Source organism: Microtus pennsylvanicus, chromosome 3, assembly GCF_037038515.1.
Source record: "Microtus pennsylvanicus isolate mMicPen1 chromosome 3, mMicPen1.hap1, whole genome shotgun sequence".
Taxonomy (NCBI): Eukaryota; Metazoa; Chordata; class Mammalia; order Rodentia; family Cricetidae; genus Microtus; species Microtus pennsylvanicus.
In genome coordinates this window covers 49,078,014-49,097,904 of record NC_134581.1, presented here as the reverse complement: position 1 = coordinate 49,097,904, position 19,891 = coordinate 49,078,014, and the positions used below count along the sequence as shown (strand labels likewise).

The 19,891-nt window shown below is 44.7% G+C and overlaps 1 protein-coding gene across 1 annotated transcript; it reads right to left on the bottom strand.

Moving 5' to 3' along the window:
* Nucleotides 1-11,153: 11,153 nt before the first annotated feature.
* On the bottom strand, nucleotides 11,154-19,178 carry Polr2m (RNA polymerase II subunit M). The gene is made up of 4 exons (XM_075965310.1): nucleotides 18,903-19,178; nucleotides 16,094-16,729; nucleotides 13,875-14,079; nucleotides 11,154-12,231 (listed from the first exon to the last, which is right to left on the bottom strand). The coding sequence occupies exons 1-4, from the start codon at nucleotides 19,013-19,015 to the stop codon at nucleotides 12,088-12,090; spliced, it is 1,098 nt and encodes a 365-aa protein (XP_075821425.1). The 5' UTR covers nucleotides 19,016-19,178; the 3' UTR covers nucleotides 11,154-12,087.
* Nucleotides 19,179-19,891: the final 713 nt, after the last annotated feature.

The following is a 19,891-nucleotide window of genomic DNA, read 5'->3' as shown; positions in this document are numbered from 1 at the left end:
CTCAGGGCAGAAATTCCTTTTAACATTAACAATTTGGCTAATGCTTCTGTATGCAGATTCTTCTGAAAAGAAATGCGTAGGCTTGGCCTGAAGGAGTCTCCTTAGTTCTGAATGTGCCATGCCAAAACTGCTTGACAAAAGAAGTGTTTAAGAACATTTAAGCAAGCTGCATCTATCTTTGTTATTCTCAATAAAGTGACTGCTTTCTAAGGGTGGGAAATTTAGTTTCTTTTTTTTTTTCTTTTTTTTTTTTTTTAGAGTCAGTGGAACACAAAGGAAGCAGTAACCCAGGGACACACAGAGCAGCCACCCACGAACTCAGCCCAGGTGCACATCCTGGGACCCAGGGTCGGGCAGGATCCCAGCGAAGGAATGTGGCAGGGCCTTACTGATGAGAAATCCCATCTGGGACCTCAGAAATCTGGATCCAATTCTGGGCTCCATCTCTAGCTCACCACATAATTAAGGGGGCAACTTGGCTAATCTGTCCTTCACTTTGTCCTCTTTAAAACGATAGGATCTGGCCTCTCCCCACGTCTCAGGAATGCCATGTCAGCAGAGGCGGGGGATGTGGAGCGCCAACGGCCAAGGAGCTGCAGGCAGCCGGGAGCTGTGCCCAGCCCCAGCTGCCCTCCTGCCCCAGCCTGTCTCACAAATCAATGCCTTTGGTCACACAGGGTCTGCTGGAGAGAGCTCAAATGAGCTGAACACCACTCCAAACCTTCCTTAGATAACGAGGCAAAATAACATTTCTTTGGCGAAGCACAAATTTCAGCTGCATATAAATACTTCCGTGAACTACAGCCCTACATAGACACACATAGGGAACGGTTTGTTATGGAAGCAACTGCCCAAGTCTTGGGAGATGTGGGGTCTATCACAGCTCTGGCAGGTGAGTGACCTGGGAAGTTTTTCCTCAGCAGCTACTGTGTACTGGAGGTCTAACCTATGCAGGGCATTTGGCATGTCTGGCACACATACAGTACGTGCTCCATTAATGCTATCTGTATAACCGACTAATTAATCCCCTGTGCTATGCAGGTCTTATTCCCATTGTGTAGATGGGGAGAACTGGGGGACAGGGAGTGGCTCTTCTGCTATTCTGCCCAGACCTCTCCAGAATAAAGAGCGCATTCCCCCAGCTGCTGGGAATGCTGCCAGACCAAGACCTGCCAGCCCTCCTGGGAGACTGCCGCAGTTGAAGAAGGCTAGCTCACTCAAGGTCATGCTTGCTGCCAGGGCCCTGCTTTCTACACCCAGTGATTGGTCAGACATGGTTAAAGGGCCTGGCTTCCTGGATTAGTTTCCCGGAGCTGCCATAACAAATTACCACAAACTGGGTGGCTTAAAACAGCAGAAAGGTATTTCCTCAAAGTTATGGGTACCAAGGCCTAAGTTCAGTTGTTGGCAGGTTGGCTCCTTCCGGAGGCTCTTGCCTCTTCAAAACTCTTGGGGGCAGCAGGTCACCCTTGGCACTTCCAGCTGGTCTGGTAGATGCTTCCTTCTGCTCTCTGCTCTGACTTCTTTCGTCCTGCATGCCAGTCTGAGGAGTGACCAGTCTCCCTCCCCGTCACCCCCCCATGTGTGTGTGTCATATGTACTAGTTCATGGGTGTATGTGTGTGCCAGCCTGAGGAGTGTCCAATCTCCCTCCTCCTCCCCACCCGTGTATGTGTGTGATGTGTGTGCAAGTGTGCATGTGGAGGTCAGAGGTCAAACTCAGCATCTTCCTCACTCACGCTCCACTAGAGATAGGGTTCTCACCTTGGAACTAGACAGGCTGACCAGTGAGCTCCAGATCCTCCTGACTTTGCCTTCCTAGTTCTTGAATTTTAGGTGAACACAGCCACACTCTGCTTCTTATGTGGGTGCTGGGGATCCAAACTCAGGTCCTCACATTTTCACAGGAAGTATTTTACTCACTGAGACACCCCTGCCCCCAACTTCCCTCTCCTTTTTCCTAGGAGGACCACAGCCATTGTTTAAGACTAAACAGAATGATTACATTTCATTTGATTCTGCTTACAGATACCCAGTGTCTTGATTCATAGGTACTGAGGGTTGCCACTAGGGCCATTATTCAGTCTGTTCCACTCCCAACAGGTTTCTGAAGTACTGTTCCATCTCTGAGATCACCTGAGGCCTTGGCAGAGACCTCATCAGAGCCCTGTGATCACCCTTCTAGGCCACTTCTCTCCTTTTCCTTCTACCAGGTCTTCTCCCTAACAAACATCTTCCACACGACTCTCGGTGTGTGATCATAGGATGCATTTCAGAGATTTAAAAAAAAAAAGATTTTTGGGGATGGAGAGATGACTCAGTCAATGACGTGTCTGCCACATAAAAACGAGGACCCAAAGTCCATGTAAAAAGTTAGGCATGGTTTGTGCCTACATCCCAGCTCTGGGGAGGCAGAGCAGGAGAATCTTTGACCTTGCTGCCTAGCCAGTGTAGCCAAACCTCAAGTTTCAGGTTTAGCACAAACCATCAGAATGTTTCTGTTGCAACAAAGAGCAACTTGTGTGTGGAAGGGCTTGTTTTACAGTCCTAGGTTACAGTCCATTATTGAGGGAAAATGGATAAGAACTTAAAGAAGACTTGAAGCAGAAGCCATGGAGGAACATGGCTTGCTGGCTCCTGCTCAGCTAGCTTTCTTACTCAGTCCAGGACCACCTACCTAGGAAAGATGCTGCCCACAGTAGACTAGGCCCTTTTACAGATATTGGCAATCAAAGTGCCAAGGTCCCAGGCCAATCTGATGTAGGCAATGCCTCACTTGAGGCTCCTCCTCTCAGGTGACTCCAGGCTGTGTCGGGCTGATGGTTAAAGCTAACCAGGACAATCACCCTTCTCCGCTCTCCATTTTCCATTCCTCTCTTTTTCCCTACCACCTATCCAGTCCCATAAAACTTTCCAGCTTCTATTCCCATGTAAGGCCAACTTCCCTCAGGAAGTCACCTGAGAAAACTAGTATGTTCCATGAGACAGTAAGGTCTGTATGAAGCTAACCAGCTGGCAATAATGGTCAGGGTTCAAAAACCTTCCAGAAGGTGATGGAAGACTGAAACATCACAGTAGAATGGGTAAGACATTCTGTTAGGTAATGCAATTCAAGCTGCTAACCTCCAGGAGGTGTGGTGAAGCTGGGCTCATTCAAAACCCCCAGTCAGGCAATGAAAAGAATGGGACTGTATTTATAAATGATACTGCGGGCAGCACACCCTCCAGACGAAACACTTGTTTGGTTAGTAACTGGGCTTACCTGCAATAATAGTTAGAGCTATGTAATGAATATAAAATTTTTAAATTAGAAAAGGCTTTTCTAATTTAAAAATTTAATTGTGACTTTTCTGTAATTGTAAATTGTGACTCAGTAAGCAAGGGCATTGGGCAGAGTTGGCACTCTCAGATACAGCTGCACAGCCATAAGCAAAGCTTCCTTCTGCTTTGTGCCTCAATTTCCCCATTTGCAGTGTGGAGCACACATACGGCACTGAAAAGGAAGACATTTATTTCCTAGCTATGTTTTCAGATCAAATGCACATGTATAGAGTCAAGACCTCCACGTCCCCTAAGGAATGCACCTAAGTGCTCAAAATACTGTATGCCTCCCTTTTGCCTTACTGTGATTCTTTTTTCCTTATGAAGCAGGGGCTCTCTTTATGTCAATGCTCATCCAATTAACATAAAGGAATTCTCCATTGTTCTCAATTGTTTTTGTCAACATAAACTATCATACATAATGGGTTTCACCATGACATTCCCATGTATGTCTGTGATGTAGTATGACCGTATTCACCCTCATTACCCCCCTGTTCACTTCCTACCCCCACTGATCACTGGCCTCCTCCCACAGACCCCAGCATTGGTTACTTTTCGTTGCTGTGGTAAGACAGCATGACCAAGAGAACGTACAGAACAAAGCGTTTATTTGGATTTTATAGTTCCTGGGAGGGTCCACCAGGGTGGGGGAGGCATGGGAGCAGTGGCAGGCATGGCAATAGGAGCAGGAAGCTGGGAGATCACCTCTCAACCATAAACAGGAAGCAGCACACTGGAAGTGGGGAAAAGCCTGCAAACTCCCCCAAGCTACCTTCTTCGGTGACATGTGTCCTCTGAGGCTCCACCACCTAAATCTCCCCACCAGCAACCCCAGCCAGGGACCAAGAGTTCAAATAGATGAGCCTATAGGGGCATTTGTCATTCAAACCACCGCAACCTCTTCTATTTCGTGTGCATGTTTTATGACCCAACAAGTTTCACTAAGGTTGCTTACAGGAATATGAGCCTTGCTCATGGCTACATTACTAAAGAAAGTATCTTTCCCTCCCCCAAGCAACTATTAACTGCCTACATATGCTCAGGGAGGGGTGAAGCAACCTGAGACCTTCCCACTTCTCAATTGACTTAAATACTAAATTTAAAGTTTACTTTCTCTTTAAATTGACAGCTTCTATTTTAAATTTTTGCATTTATTATGTCCACATATGTCTTTGTGTATGCACCCTCATGTGGAGGTCAGAGGACAAGTTGTGGGAATGGGTTATCTCCTTCCGCCGTTCCAGTCATCAGGCTTGGTGGCAATCTGCCTTTACCCCCCACCCCTTCCCAGAGCCATCTTACGAGCCTCAGTGGCCATTTAAGATTTTGCTTTATATCTAACATGTCTCAGTCATTATTGTTACCATAGATAGAGTAAGGCTTTCATCACTTTTCTGCTTTCAAAGAGGTCTATGAAGACCATATTTGAAGCTGTGTTCTCCCCAAACATATCCCATATCTGCTGACCCCATCTTACAGACTTTGTAGTTGGGAGAGCCCACAACTTCCCATTGGAATAAAAGGAAATCATGGTATTTAAATCCTGAACCTAATAACCCAGTGCTATTTCCAGTGGCTCACTCTCATTTGCTTTTTTTTTTTTAAATTCCAGTTTTCTAAAGTCATCTGGGAAGTAATAGATCATGGTTAATTGTCCAGGCTTTTGTGCTGTGCTTTCAGAATCGGGTCTGATTTGTGGTCTGGCTCCAGTTCAGTATTATCCAGCGTGAGCTTTATTTCATCAGCCCAGTATCAAAGCTTCCACACTTTAGCCAGAAATTAAAATAATAGCTTTAAGTTTCTCCCTGCTGTCAGGCAGCTGGTCAATAATGAGACATGCCGTGCTTTAAAAAATGATTTTTCATGCTCCCTATAAAAAGCTAGAAATATAATCCTTTTATTGAGCACAGACGCTCTACTCTTCCCATATAAAGACAAATCTTTTTATATTTTCTAACAACCTCATCTCTTGTAATATTACAAACTGTGCCATTGAACCCACTGAGTGTACAACTGTCAGGTCCACCTGGTTGTCTGAGCAGTCTATGATGCCCACACCATTCCTCAATGTTAATCTAGCCTAAAGGGGACGCTCTAAATACTGTCTCAAAAACGAAGGTGGAGAGTAATTAAGAGAGACATTCAACATCAACCTTTGGCACATGTGTGCATTTGTGCGTGTATGTCACACAAGAAACCATTCTAAATAGAAAAATCCCAGAATGAAAAGTTTGTAGTGTCCAGGTTATCTGAAGACCTTACCAAGGACTCACTTTCGAAAGCCCACTGCAGCCTTGACGTGTTGGTATTCACCTCCACCACCACGCAGCCCAAGTCCCCATATTCATGAGTGCTGGTTCCTTTCCTGGTGGCGTCTGAGTGGCCCCGAGCAAAGGAGAGCTATCCTAGCAGCTATCATCTGCTTCCACCTCTGCTTGCCGCCATCACCCCGGCTGCCCTGGGAATGCGGTGCGGATGACAGTCAGGGCCGTGAAATGTGAAAATGGAAGTAGCACTATGGACAACTGTTATGGGAAGAGATCAGTCTTGTGCTGCCCATGGCTCAGATTAAGCCCAAGCGTTAGTACTCACCTCCTTTTCTAGATGTAATCACTTAAATGTAGACGGCTGCAGACTCGGCCCAGTCTTCAGTTTTAAGTCTCTAACTTTTAAAATAGTCGCGCTGTTACCTCTTCTTAACCAAAACCACTTGACACTAGATATTAACACAAATGCAGCCTTCTGCAATTTCTATCTAGATTACGGAAAACAGGAGGCACCCTCATGAAAATGCCAGTAGACTTCAGGAGAAAACGTGCTGCCAACCCCCACCTCCCAAGTTTCACAGCAGAATGTTAGGGGTACAAACGTTTTAAGTGAGCTTTAAATAAGCTTGTATTCCCAAGTTATTGTTTGTGGAACATGACAAATTGATCCCTAAAATTCTATATTTTTATGAAAATGGAAAGATCTGTTTAAAACTAACAAAGAGGGACTGGAGAGGTTAAGAGCACTGGATGCTCTTACAGATGGTCCCAGGTAATTCCCAGCCGATATGGCAGCTTACAATAGTTCTTACCCTAGTCCTAAGGGGTCTGATGCCCTCTTTGGCCTCCTCAAGCACCAGGAACATACATGGGACATATAAACATATCCAGGCAAAATACTCAAATACATAAAGCTTTTTTAAAAGCTATTCAACATGAAGAAAAGGAGGCCTTGCTTCAGCAATTAAGGCAATATATTGTTAACACAAATAGGTTAATGAGACTGAAGAGAAAATGTACAAAGTGCCAGACATGTAAGTGTGCAGGGGAGTAGGTGAGGGCTGTATGTGCATTCCACAATGCTAGGAAAAGTGGCTACCTAAGTCCCACCTTCTCCCTCACACTATAATTACTATCTTCTAGGTGACATAAAGACCTAATGCAAAAGGCCAAAGTATAAAGCATTCTCTAACCAGAGAGGTTTTCTTGGAGGGATGGCCCCATGGTCAGAGTGCACAATGCACAAGTATAAGAATCAGACTTCAGATTCCAGTTCCACAGAACGCTGGCTGTAGCTTGTGCATGCTCGTAATTTCAGCACTGAAGAGCCCAGAGACAGGAAGGGCCTACTGAATGCCAGCCTCGCAGAAAAACATCCACTCTGGATCAGATCCAGGGAGAGACTGTATTTCAAAGAAATAAGGCAGTATCATAAAGGAGGGACTGACCCCCTCATGAGGACATCACACACACATGCACACACATACTCACAAGCACATGCACACGCACATCACTTAACTCCTCTGGAACTAGAGTTAAAGACGGTTGTTGGTACCATGTGGCCCAACATGTGGAATGGAGTAGTTTGAGTAAACAGGTACCCCATAAACTCAGATATTTGAATGCTTGCTCCCGTGGGGTGGCAGTATTTGGGGAGGTTTAAGTACGGTATTGCTAGAGGAAATATGTCACTAGGACAGGCTTGAGTGTTCATAATCTCATCCCGTGTCCACTCCTGTTCATGCCTGCAGTTAAGGACTCTAGTCACTGTTTCCACCACGATGGATTCTTATCTAAAATCATAACCCCAAATCAATTCTTCTTTAGGCTACCCTGGTCATGGTGTTTTATCACAGAAACAGACACATAACTAGAGGAACCAATGCCCTCTTCTGACTTCTGCAGACAAAGTATGCACAAGATAAAAAAATAAATTGTTAAAAAAAAAACTTTAAATTGGTAAGTTCAGGACAGGAAAAGAATCCTTTTAAGAAACCATGCACATTAAGAAAATTAAAAACCTCCACTAAACAAAAAATTTAGAAAGATTTGCCATTAAATTACTTTTTATCAATACACCATAAAAAGGATAAAATACCAAAAAATGCAGAGGATATGTATAATAACATAACTAAACAAAGTACTTTGATTGAGTACCAAAAATTAAATCCATGCATCTGTATATGCACCAGTAAGAAAGCAGAGAGCGAATAGAGCACAATAAACCAAGTGGACAGCATGCAAATGGACAGTATCCCAATGGCTCTTCGGAAAAGAGCTAAATGTGTGACATTCCTAATTAGGGGAATGCAAAATAATAAAACCAGTGTTATCGATATGAAATGCCCCCCACGGGCCATGTGTTTGAACACTTGATCCCAGGCCAGAGCACTGTTTGGGAAGGTAGAACCTGTAGGAGATGGAGCCTTGCTGGAGGAAGTATGTCACGGGGGCTAACTCCACTTCTTGCACATGACTTGTGATTGAGCAGCCTCACATTCCTGCTGCCAGGACCCCCTGTCCCCATAGGAAATGCATCCCCTCTGGAACTAAACCAAGTAAACCCTTTCTCCCAAAGGTGCTTTTTGACAGTTTTCTATCGCCACAGTAGAAAAGTAACAAACACAGCCACAATAACCTACAATCTGGCAATGCCAAATGGAAGGGAATTCTCATACCATCAAGAAGTAATGGGAGTATAAAATGTTAGAGGCAAGCCAGGAGGTGGTGGTGCACCCCTTTTATCCCAGCACTTGGGAGGCAGAGGCAGGCTAGTTCCAGGACAAGCTCCAAAACCACAGAGAAACCCTGTCTTGAAAAGCCACACACACACACACACACACACACACACACACACACACACACACGTTAAATGCAGGCAGACATCATAACCCAACAACTCTACTCCTGAATTACATTCTATAAAATGTGTAAGAAGTCAGGCATGGTGGCACATACTTCTAATGCAAGCCATGGGAAGGCAAAGGCAGGCCTATCTCTAGTTCAACTCTAGTCTATACAGTGAGTTCCAGGCAGGCTAGCCAGGCTAGAGTGAGACTCTGTCTCAAAACAAAACCAAAAATGTCCAGGTGTGCAGAGAGACTGTCACTGCTTTCCACACCCCAAACTCAAATGTCAACCACAGAAGAAACCACATACTAATGAAATAGCACGATATATTAATCACAATGAGAATTATTAACCACACCACCTGAGATGAATTTTCCAAACTATGTTGAGTGAAAGGCGCAGGGCACAACAAAGAATGACTGGATCTTTGTAGCAGTCCTTAGTGGACATGCATGGATGGTAACTAACAAAAGAGGACTTAGGTGACATTACCATTATCAGGACAGCAATTACTCCTTTGGGGAGGAGAGCATGTGGACATGCGGAAAGGTGGGGAGGGCTGGGAGCAGCTTCTCTGTATCTGCTTTGGTCATAGTTGTTGCTTTATCTATTAAACTGATCATATTTTATGTAATTTTCTGTAGGTTGTATCACAGAACTTAAAGAGAAGGACTTGTTCTACTGAGTATTAATACCAATTAAAGGCATAATGAACAGTTTGAAAATATTAAAGGCCAAGAAATAAGCTCAAGAAATAAAAAGCACTTTTATAGGACTGTACTATCCCCTGAAAGCAGCCTTAAAAAGCACAGTGGTTTCTGATACTGAACCAATGATTAAATATTCTGCAAGCACCGACATGCAGCTCTTCCCTCACCCGGTGCCCACGGGTAGATGAAATCTGATATGGCGCCAATATTGCTTTCACCCCAAAGTTGTACAGACTAAATGAGTTGATATATGGAAACAAAAATTAAAATTCCTTCCCAGTGAAAGGTTAACTATAAAAAATGAATAAAGGGACTGGAGAGACGGCTCAGCAGTGAAGACCCCATACTGCTCTTGCAAAGGATACCAGTTCTATTCCAACACCCACAACCATCTCTTGAGTTCGAGGGCAGCCTGGTTATGTAGTGAGTTTCAGGACAGTAAGAGCTACATAGTGGGGGGAGGAGGAGGACAACGACACGCAATGACATGGGCATAGCACACAACATACAGGAGATAGGAGGGGGATGGGAGAGGGATGGGGACACCACAATGGGAGCGCGGAGATGACATAAAAACAAGTTCTTTGAAGTATACAAGCAAAGGCAGACTTCTGGATAAAGCCAAGATAAACATCATAAACTATATTAAAAGGCAAATTTTTTAGGTTCACTAAAAAAATAATTGCATGACCAAGGGTGAAAAGTGAGAAGCCAAGGAAAGGGGGCAAACTGTCCAAAAGATTGCAAACATATGGATAAAGCCATTCTCAGACAAGTGCTTCAAAGAGGAGCAGTCACTTGCCTAGTAAGCCAGTAACATTAAAAAAAAAAAACCCACTTCATTCAGAAACACGCATTTTAAATGTAGCCCTTTTCAGCAATTATTCAATTTGCAAATCTCTTTTTAAGAGATTTTAATTATGCTTATTTCTAGTAAGACTATAAATAATCTCTGCAGTAACACACATGAAGATCCTCAAAAACTGACCTGCATTCTCACTTAGAAGCTTCACTTCTAAGCTGTGACTGAGGGTGCAGACTGTCACCCCAACTTCCCAGAGGTGGAAACAGGAGAAAAGCTCAACCCGAGTAACTTGGGGAGACCTTGTCTCAAAAATGAAGTTGAGAGAGAGCTCAGAGGTTAAGAGCACTGGCTGCTCTTCCAGAGGTCCTGAGTTCAATTCCCAGCACCGACATGGTGGCTCACAACCATCTATATTAAGATAAGGTGCCCTCTTCTGACATGCAGGCACACATGTCGACAGAACACTATACATAATAAATAAATACATTTAATAAATAAATATTTTAAAAACTGAAGTCAGCTGAGGCTGGTGATACACATCAGTGGTAGAACATAGGCTCAGCCTGTGCTGGGCCCTAGGTTCAACCCCAGCATCATGGGAAAACAAGTTCATTTCTAGAAAAAGTCTGGGAATAAGCAGATGTGAGGACCTTCTGAGGTGTTGGTCCCATCACCATTCACTGATTATACTATACTTAGTGAAATATGCAATTGTTTAAAGAGCTATGGAGCAGCCATGAAAAGCATTTTGTGGCTGAGATATGAAATATTTAACACAGGAAAATGTTAGCAAAGCGAAACACACTGAGAATATGCATAAAATGACTGTGTAGTTAAGGATATCAAGGAATGAACACTCAAATATTAGCAGATGGAATGAATGTCAGCTCACAGGGATGGACTTGGCAACTTCATGCATGTGCATGAGCTCTCCTTTACCAACCACCCAGAAACGCTAGTTCACTCTATAAAGAATGTCAAACCATCTATTAGTAGTTTTAAAACCACAGATTCTGTCTAGTTCTTACTGCAGCCTTTTCTTAGTGGGAGAGATATGGAAAGTACTTATTTCAGCTAGAAGCATCCACTATGGAACCGTCACATGTGTATCTGACCTGAATGCTTTCAGTCCATTTTCATGTACAAACATAGCTTTTAAAGAAGTAAACTTCAAACAAGTACCACAAACCATTAGCATGTGAGTTGCTCTGATTGGTATTTTATTTCTCCTTTACAGGTTCCACATAATAGACAAAGGTTTTTTGATAACATATCGTTATCTTTGCTGGAGATGATCATATGATCATTCTAAACAACACAAATGTATACATACAAGAGACTGAGGTTTCTGCAGCCTATAAACACCTCTTTGGGTTTAAAAAGGAAAAAAGCAATATACGACAATTCAACCGCAACTCTCAGAAAAACAAGTTTCCTGACCAAACATGAGCGCCCTGTACATGGACCTATCATCAAAGACAGCAAGGCGCCGGAGGAAGCCAAGAGCAGCTCCTCACACCAGCTCAGAAGACCCTCCCCATCCAGCACCTCCTCAAGGTGCTCCATCTTCATCACAGGAAGATAGCGGTCACCCCAAAAGAAGACAGGAGCAGCAAATAAACATTGTTGTAAAATCTGAGTGTCTTCCACAGTATTTCACACCAGCATCTCAGGAACTCCATGCAAGCATGCGTACCATTCTCTAGATTGCTCCCTTCATTTCTCAAGAAAGGGAACCAGGTCTTCCTAACTGATTTTAGGTGCCTGGGAAAACTAAGTATTTCACCAGAAGGGATATAAGCAATGCTATCTGATAAGAGTAAGAATAAGGAGAAAGCAGCTATCTTAAAGAAAAGTGTGCTCTACTCACACTAAAGTATCAGACCAATGCACAACATACTGCAAAACTGTAATACAATACGGTCAAACACAATGTCAAATATGAAACTGTTCAAGCACATGAAGATCATCTTCGGAAAGACAAGCTGGGTTCTTATTTGTAGCTACCTTTGTGTAACTTTAAAAACTGTTGTCCCTCAACAAGGTCTGACACTGATCTTGATACTTGTTAGGAAGTTTGCTATGAGGCAATGGCGGCTCAACAGTCAGGTTCAGAGTTCGCCCGGTGGTCATCTTCAGAATTCATCCGAGGACTGGGCATCATCTTCATCCCTCACTTCTCGGTATCTCCCTGAAGACTCCCCTTCTGGATTGTAGCTCTGCATTTTAATATTCAGTCTCTCAGCTAGTTTCTGTGCTGCGAGCTTTGCCTGCATCTCCTTGAAAATAAGAACAAAGCCCAGGTTACGCGTGTACAGCTTCCCTTACAATATTTCAATATGACCTGGGGAAAAGGAGCTTATACAGGAAGTTGACAGTTGTGTCCTGTCAGACATGAGGTGATGTGTCTGAGAGTTGTCAGCCTGCTGCAGGTGCTAGTGAGTTCCACTAACAAGCCATGCTGCAGTTGAAACAGCTTACTTCTGCACAAGAAACTGAGAAATCAAATTAGCACTACGGCAGCTAGGAACAGACAGATATACTAAGTATGCGTACACACTGAACCAGCTGCCTATATTAGAGATCACCAACGTGGTGCCAACGTCTCCATCGGACAAGACTTTCTTCTCTAGATGAAATCATGTTGTCTAGGTTTGAAGAGTATACCTCAAAGGCACACACACACACAAAAAGCCAAGCATTAATGCTGCATGCTGACTGCTCCTTGGTAAGTTTTACAGAAATTAACACTCAAGAAGGTCCAGGTAAGTTTCAGACTGGCAGTGGACTTTTCCATACATAAGAATTACCACCAACTGCTGGTAGGCCTCAGGGCTCATCTCTGATTCACCTGACACCCCCCGCCCCCACTTCCAGAAAGTCAACAGCCCCTTACCTCAGCCCACAAACATGGGTAGGCATAAGTGGTATCTACTACTACTATTCTGTCAAGCCAACCCATTTCAGAAGGGTTCAACCTAAAAATATCTCAAGACAGGTATTTAAACTACCCCTAGAGACAATTCAAAGGCCACTCCTCCAGCACAGCAGTTGGATCTGATACTAATTTTAATGCAGTGAGAAAAGAAACACAAAGGGCCAAAGGGCTGTAAAGATCCATGCCAGCTGAATGTTTAGGAAAAGCCAAGCAGAGTCAAAGCTAGTTTGACTTTAGAAGATGCAGGAACCTGACTAAAATCCAACTAAATAGTTCAGGAGACGAGGGGAACTCTTTCTTTCCCAGAAACTCAGAATGTTATAATCTAACCATAACTAATCTCCACACTTATTTCTCCCATCCTGCTAATCTGAACAAACTATATCAGTATTATACATTTTATTTATAGACAAGGTCTCACCATTTATTTGCTGTGTAGACCAGGCTAGCCTCAAATTCAAAGAGATCTGGCTGCCTTCACCTCCCAACTGCTAGAATTAAAGTGACAGAACTATCGGTGTACACCACCACACCTTAATATCCATTTTCAATGTTATATGCAAAACACAGTGCTATATACAACTGAGTAAGACCCGAAGTAGGAAGGGCCATGAATAATCGTCTCAAGCACCCCACCAGCAGCTGGCAACCCAGCATGATCTCCTGTCCTTCTGGGCTGGCTCCTGCACTGTGGGAGATGGAACTAGAACTGTCTCCCTAGGCAGGTCACTGAGACAATGCCGCATGGGAGAGGGACATATGCTGTCCCAGCAGCAGCAGCAGCAGGTTGATTCACATCACTCCAATCCTCTCCCTGGGTCTACTGGCGAATTACTACTAAAGTTTCCTATAGTTCTAGCAACTTTGTGACTGAAAACTAGTAGCACATCTCTAAAACCTGATCCTTCTATTCAGCCAGGGTAATTTCTGACTCCTGAAGCAGTAGCCAACACAGACAAGAAAAACCCAAGACTCCAGAACTACCTCGTAATTTTGCTTCTGTTCTTTCTGCAGGGCCAGTGACTCTTCTATGGAGAGCAGCTGTGCAGGTAGGTGGTGGAGCGGAAGGAGGCGTGCTGCTGTGATGTCATCAAGATGCTGCCTAGCCCTGCGTCGCTGCTCTTCTGAGGAAGCAGGAGATTCACCCCTCTGACAATGACCTGGTGAGTCACTCTGCTGAGTGGGTAACCTGAGAAAGGAAGAGCAGGCACAATCAATGCACGGGCCAAAGATGGTCTTTAGCCCAGAAGCCTACTGCTTCTGTAGGGTAAAGAATGAAGTCTGTCCATGTTCAGTGCTGACAATGGGTACATGTAGATTCCTGCCTCTCCTCCTCACACCTTACACGCCCCTTCCGTTCACCCAGAGAACACTGTAAAAGAGCTTAATGCCTAGTCAAAGGAAGTAAACGTGGTACTATTCCTGTGGAATATATAATAGGCACTGACAGACTGACCAGTTCTGAAGAAAAGGGAGGGGTTGGAGGTGGAGGCTCGAGGGAGGAACTGACAATTATAGCCCCAGAAATGAGAACCTTCTCCTTCAAAGATTGAAGAATCACTGTGGACAGGAGATGGTAGAAGGGATGGGGTGGTCATGTATGAGACAGTGCTGTCACTATTAACTTCATGAATGAGTAAGTCTCAGAAGAAACTGGCATTCTGCACTGTAAATGAACCTGAGATGTCACTGAACACTCAGGTACTGTTTTATAGCTAACTGGCCATGTACATAGCAAGTTCTGCAGAGCTGTGAGCAGATGAGGCAGTCTCTAATATCCAGATAGTACACAGATCAGAAAAAGAAAAGTCAGAGAAACTAGCAGGGGTTCTCAACCTTCCTAATGCTGCAACCCTTTAATATAGTTCCTCCTGTGGCGATCCCCAACCATAAAATTATTTCATTGCTACTTCATAACTGGAATTTTGCTGTTATGAATCATAATGTAAATATGATATGCAGGATATCAGATTTGACCCCTATCAAAGAGTCATTCGAACACCCACAAAGATGTCATGACCCCCAGGTTGAGAACTGCTACTAGCACACCCCCATCTCACTGTGCACACAAAGCTCCACTCACACACAAGCCCAATGACACATATTGGTGGTCAGATGCAGCCTCTCTTGGTCTCTTTCATGCACAGGCTGCCCCTTCACTCTCCAACTCACCAATCCTGGTGGCCCTCACTGCTCATTCCTCACCTTCCCTATTTCTAGCCACAAGGCCATGACTGGGCCACCTTACTCTTTGACACCGTGGCCTTCCAATGTGACCTCCTAGGAAGACGGGGGCTGGGCACCGAAGACGAGACTCCTTCAAGACACCTTTATCAAAGGCTATTTTTCTAGCTAAAAATTAATGTACCAGGACCTTGTTTCTAAACAGAAGAAACCACTGAAGGTTAAAATGATAGTTAGTGGAGTAGGATTAAAGTCTTTGCAAGAACAAACATGATGTTGGTTTTGGAAGCTTTCTAAGAAAATGCCAGTTCCCCTTGTGTCTGGCACCACCTACGTATGTCAAGATGGGCAATTACCCTGCACAGTTGGCCTAAATGCTACAAACACAATTCCTTTCTCCTCAAAGAACTCGTTTTTTTCTCAGAAACATTATAGCAAAGAACTTAAATGCAAGATTTTTCTCCCCCATTTCCACCAATCTATTTTTAGTTAATTTTTTTTTTAAAAAAATCCTTTTAGCTTCCCTTCCCTGGGAACTACTATCACCTAGTTTAACGTTTCTCCCAAATTTGGAAACCTTGAGTGGCTCTCTAGCTCCCAGCCTCTTCAAGAAGGAAAATCTTTACATCACCCTGCCCCACCGCTCTGCTGTCTACTTGTAGTGAACTCGCTTCATTGTGTTTTGTTTTTGCTGATGAGGAGCCCATTAGTTCCTGCAATTGCTTCTCTCGGCTTACAACACAGTTGAGGGGGAGCTGCACATAGCAAATGGTACCAAAAAAAGTCATGATCCATCTGCCCTCCCACTGTGTTTATTATGAAACACTGGCTAAGTATCTTGATACACACTATTCCCCATCTGCTTCTTAAAACCCTGTTAATAACTTGCCTTCAAAACTAACATTTTCCCAAAAACAGTCCTGCCGTCGAGCCATGCTGGTCTATTTCAGTCTGCTCACTCCTGCTTACACCCCTCACAGCACACACATTCCCAGAGCAAGCCTGTTCCTGACACTTACACATTGGTCTTAAACTTATGAGGAGGGGGCACTGGGTTTTTGGCTCGCATTTCTAGCACTTCCATGTAATGAGGCCTCTTAGGAGTCTCGCTCTGGAGCCCTGGCACGTTTTCAGTGCTGGTGTTTTCTTCTGAGGGCTCACTCTGGTCTGCAATTGTGATCTTTTGCAACTTAGTGAGAAACAGACTGTCAATGCCGCTGGAAATGTCTTCCGCTTGACTTGAAACAGGGCGTTGGGGGAGATGTTCGTTAACTTCAGATGAGGGTGCCCTGGCTTTGCTGCCGGGAGCTGCACCCGGGTTCACTGTGCAGCCAGCCTCCAAAGTCTCTTCGTTGCCTCTGGGAGTGAGATGTGCAGGTCCTTGTGTTTCTGAGGTTGTTCTGAATGATTTGTCTACAGAGGAACAGTCAGGAACTAATGATGAAGTATCAAGCATCAGGTCAGAATTCTGGGCCTTGTCTACGTCGGTATCGACTCTTGTGGCTGCTTTTTGCCTTAGCTTACAGTCTACACTAACAGGATGAAACAGTTCACTTCTCGCTCTAACCTCTTCGTGTTCTGCAATGGCAGCTTTCAGTTTGGCGATGGTGTCTGAGATCTTTTTACCTTTGTCGGGCAATTTGCAAATGAATTTTCTGTCAAGTGCAAAAAAGAAACCAACATGTACACATTAGAGCCATGTTTTTAAACATGAAAACACAGTATTTAAAAGACAAATGTAATCCTCGAAGAAAAGACAGGAGGAATCAAATGAATAAAATTATTCTTATGCTCCCCCAATCAAGGGAGTGCTTTGAATGGGTAATTATTTCAGAAATAAAAGTTGAATCTTACTAAGCTAAAATCTGAAATTCTTCAAGCCCAGTCATCGACTGCCCCATGGAAAGTTATACACCCGACCATATGTTGAGATGCAGTCAAAACCCAAGCTATAAAGAACACAGCACAAAACTACCTGAGGCACGAATAAGAAACACCTGAAATCCGTCTCTGCACACGCACACATTTATTCTGAGCCCCCTAAAAATATGAAAGTCTGTTATTAAGCATTTAGAAAAACAGACAGTCAACCAGTATAATAAAAATAAAGACCAGTGATTTAAAACAAACAAAAAAACATGATCTCTGAATGAGGCCACTCTTTTGGGTCAAAGGCACAGTTTGCCATTTCTGTCGGGAAAGGAGAGTACATCAGGTTTCACAGAGGTCACATAATGGGACGACATCACTATCTTACAAAGGAAGATGGACTTGCGTGTTTTTGTGTTTGAAAGACTGCTTAGTTGTTTCTGATAAATCGGTAATGTTCTAGATTCAGTATACACAAACAGGATCTCTTAGGGATGCCCAGTAAATCATAAAGAATCTAAAACTGAGCCAGCCTTTAATCCCAGCACTCAAGAGGCAGAGGCAGGCAAATCTCTGTGAGTTCAAGGCCAGGCTGGGCCAGAGCGAGTTCAAGGACAGGTTCCAAAGCTACACAGAGAAACACTGTCTCAAAAACACAAAACACACACACACAAACAACAAACAAACAAGAAGAATTTAAAAATGTCCCATGATCAGCAGGACAGTGGTGGCACACGCCTTTAATCCCAGCACTCTGGAGGCAGAGGCAGGCGAATCTTTGTGAGTTCGAAGCCAGCCTGGTTTATAAGAGACAGCCTCCAAAGCTACAGAGAAACCCTGTGTCGGAAAAACCACACACGCGCGCGCACATACCACACAAACACACAAAGAGGTCCCATGATCAAAAGGTAAATTTATTGCTAATATTAACAGCCCATCTACCTGTCTCGAGTAGGAACCCATCCTGCAAAGTGATCACTGGCTCCTTGCGCTCAGTGAAATTCCCTTTCTGGTTCTTTTCTTTGGTTACGTAACAAATGGAGCCCTCTTAGGTCCTCTATTCATCGGCATACCACGCATTCTTAAGGACGTTTTCAACGGTATTAATGCCTCTCTGCACCTCAGCGTCCTCTGCTTTTCCAGCCTTCTCCCCTTCGAGCCCGGCGCCCATTTGTCAGGATTCCATCAGTTTGGCTTTTAACTAACTAAACGTCTGCCATTATTCCCCTCAACTAAATAGACCCGAAATAAAAATAAATAAATAAATAACCTTGAATCCATTCCTCTCTCCCAATTTTCTCATTATCCTTTGTGGCTCCCCGAAACTTAAGCCACCTGTTAACTATGAATACATATTTATCTCCAAATTATTCCACCAGCACTTAGTCTTCCCAGTCCCTCGGCTGCCTTCATAGTTCCCTTTCCCCCTTGCTGAAAATCTCTAGAAAATTATCCTTTTGGTGTCTTTTGCCTCTTATTACTTCAATTCCTTTCCAGAACAAAGCTGCCTTTCAAAAAAAAAAAAACAAACCAAAAAACAGCTATCGTCATCTACCCGTTTACAGGGGAAACTTTCCAGGCCTAATTGGCCACTCTTTACAGCTCGTTCTCCCATCTCCTTTGGTTTGGGAAAATGTGGGGCTCTAGATGGAGAAGGGGGAATCAACACGTTCTGCTCAGGAGGATTGGGTACCCAGACTCTCTCAAAGCCGTTGTGGGAACACGGAATCAAGCAGGCACTGCTGCCTAGTGAGGGCCAGGCAGCATGGAGGCGCGCCGCGCGCAGTACGGGCCTGGCCAGGAGGCCTGAGCACGCAAGGTCACCTTCGCCCAAAAGGCCGCAGTGGGGAGCGAGGGGCTGGTCCTGGATCCCGACCCCCGAGGGCCTAGTCCTTGATCCCCATCCCGATCGCCGGCTTCCGCGACCCCCCCCCCCCCCGCCCCCGGGCCACTGCTTACTCGTTGCGCAAAAGTCTCTCCTGGCGCCTCAACCTCTCCCGCAGCTCCGCCGAACTCCGCTGCCCCAAGTCCTCGGGAGCTGGGGGCTCGAAGCCGCGGGGCAGCGAGAACATTGTGCACGGGCTGCGGCTGGCGCGGCGGGCAGGGTTCCGCGGCGGGGCCCACAGCGGGCGCAGGCTCCGCGGCCGGCGGCGACTCTGGTGCGGGAGCGGGAGTCGCCATTTTCCCGGAAGAGCGCGGCTTCTTCCAGCCGAACGGAGTTTTCTGGAAATGCCGGAAACGGACAGCGCCAGGAGCAGGGGGCGCCCGGGGAAGCGCGCAGGGGCGGAAGTTACATCACCGCAGACACGGGTTTGGCGGGCTTTCGCGGGGTGTGTGTCTTTTGCTTTACTGGTTTTTCGCCTGCGATTTGAGAAAGTATGGGACTCCCACTCCAAAGACCTACTGACTCACTTCTAGTAAGTAAAATATGGCAGAAGTAATAGACTGTCTCATCTAAAATTAAGCAATACAATTTTTGGACAAACATTTCGCAGGGATTTCTGAATGAACAATAACCACAGTAAAAATAAATGACGGGGTTGTAGAGATGGCTCGGTAGTTAAGAGTGCAAAGTGTTCTTGCAGAGGACCAGAGCTTGGATACCAGCACCCCTGTTGAGTAGCTCACAATTGCCTTTAACTGCACCGCGGAGCATCTCACAACCTTCTCTGACTTCTGCAGGCACCTGGTTCGCATGTACACACACAATCTAAACTTAATAAATCTTTAAAAAGTAATGAATGACCAATATAACTAGTCATAATAAAGTGCATATTATGAATACAATATAGCTAGGCGTGGTGGTTCATGCCTATAATCTCAGCATTTGGGAGGCAGAGGTAGGGTTATTTCCATGAGTTCAAGACCAGCCTGATCTACACAGTGAGTTCGAAGCTACATAATGAGACCCTGTTTCAGACAAAACAAGATTTGGTTATTTGACCAAG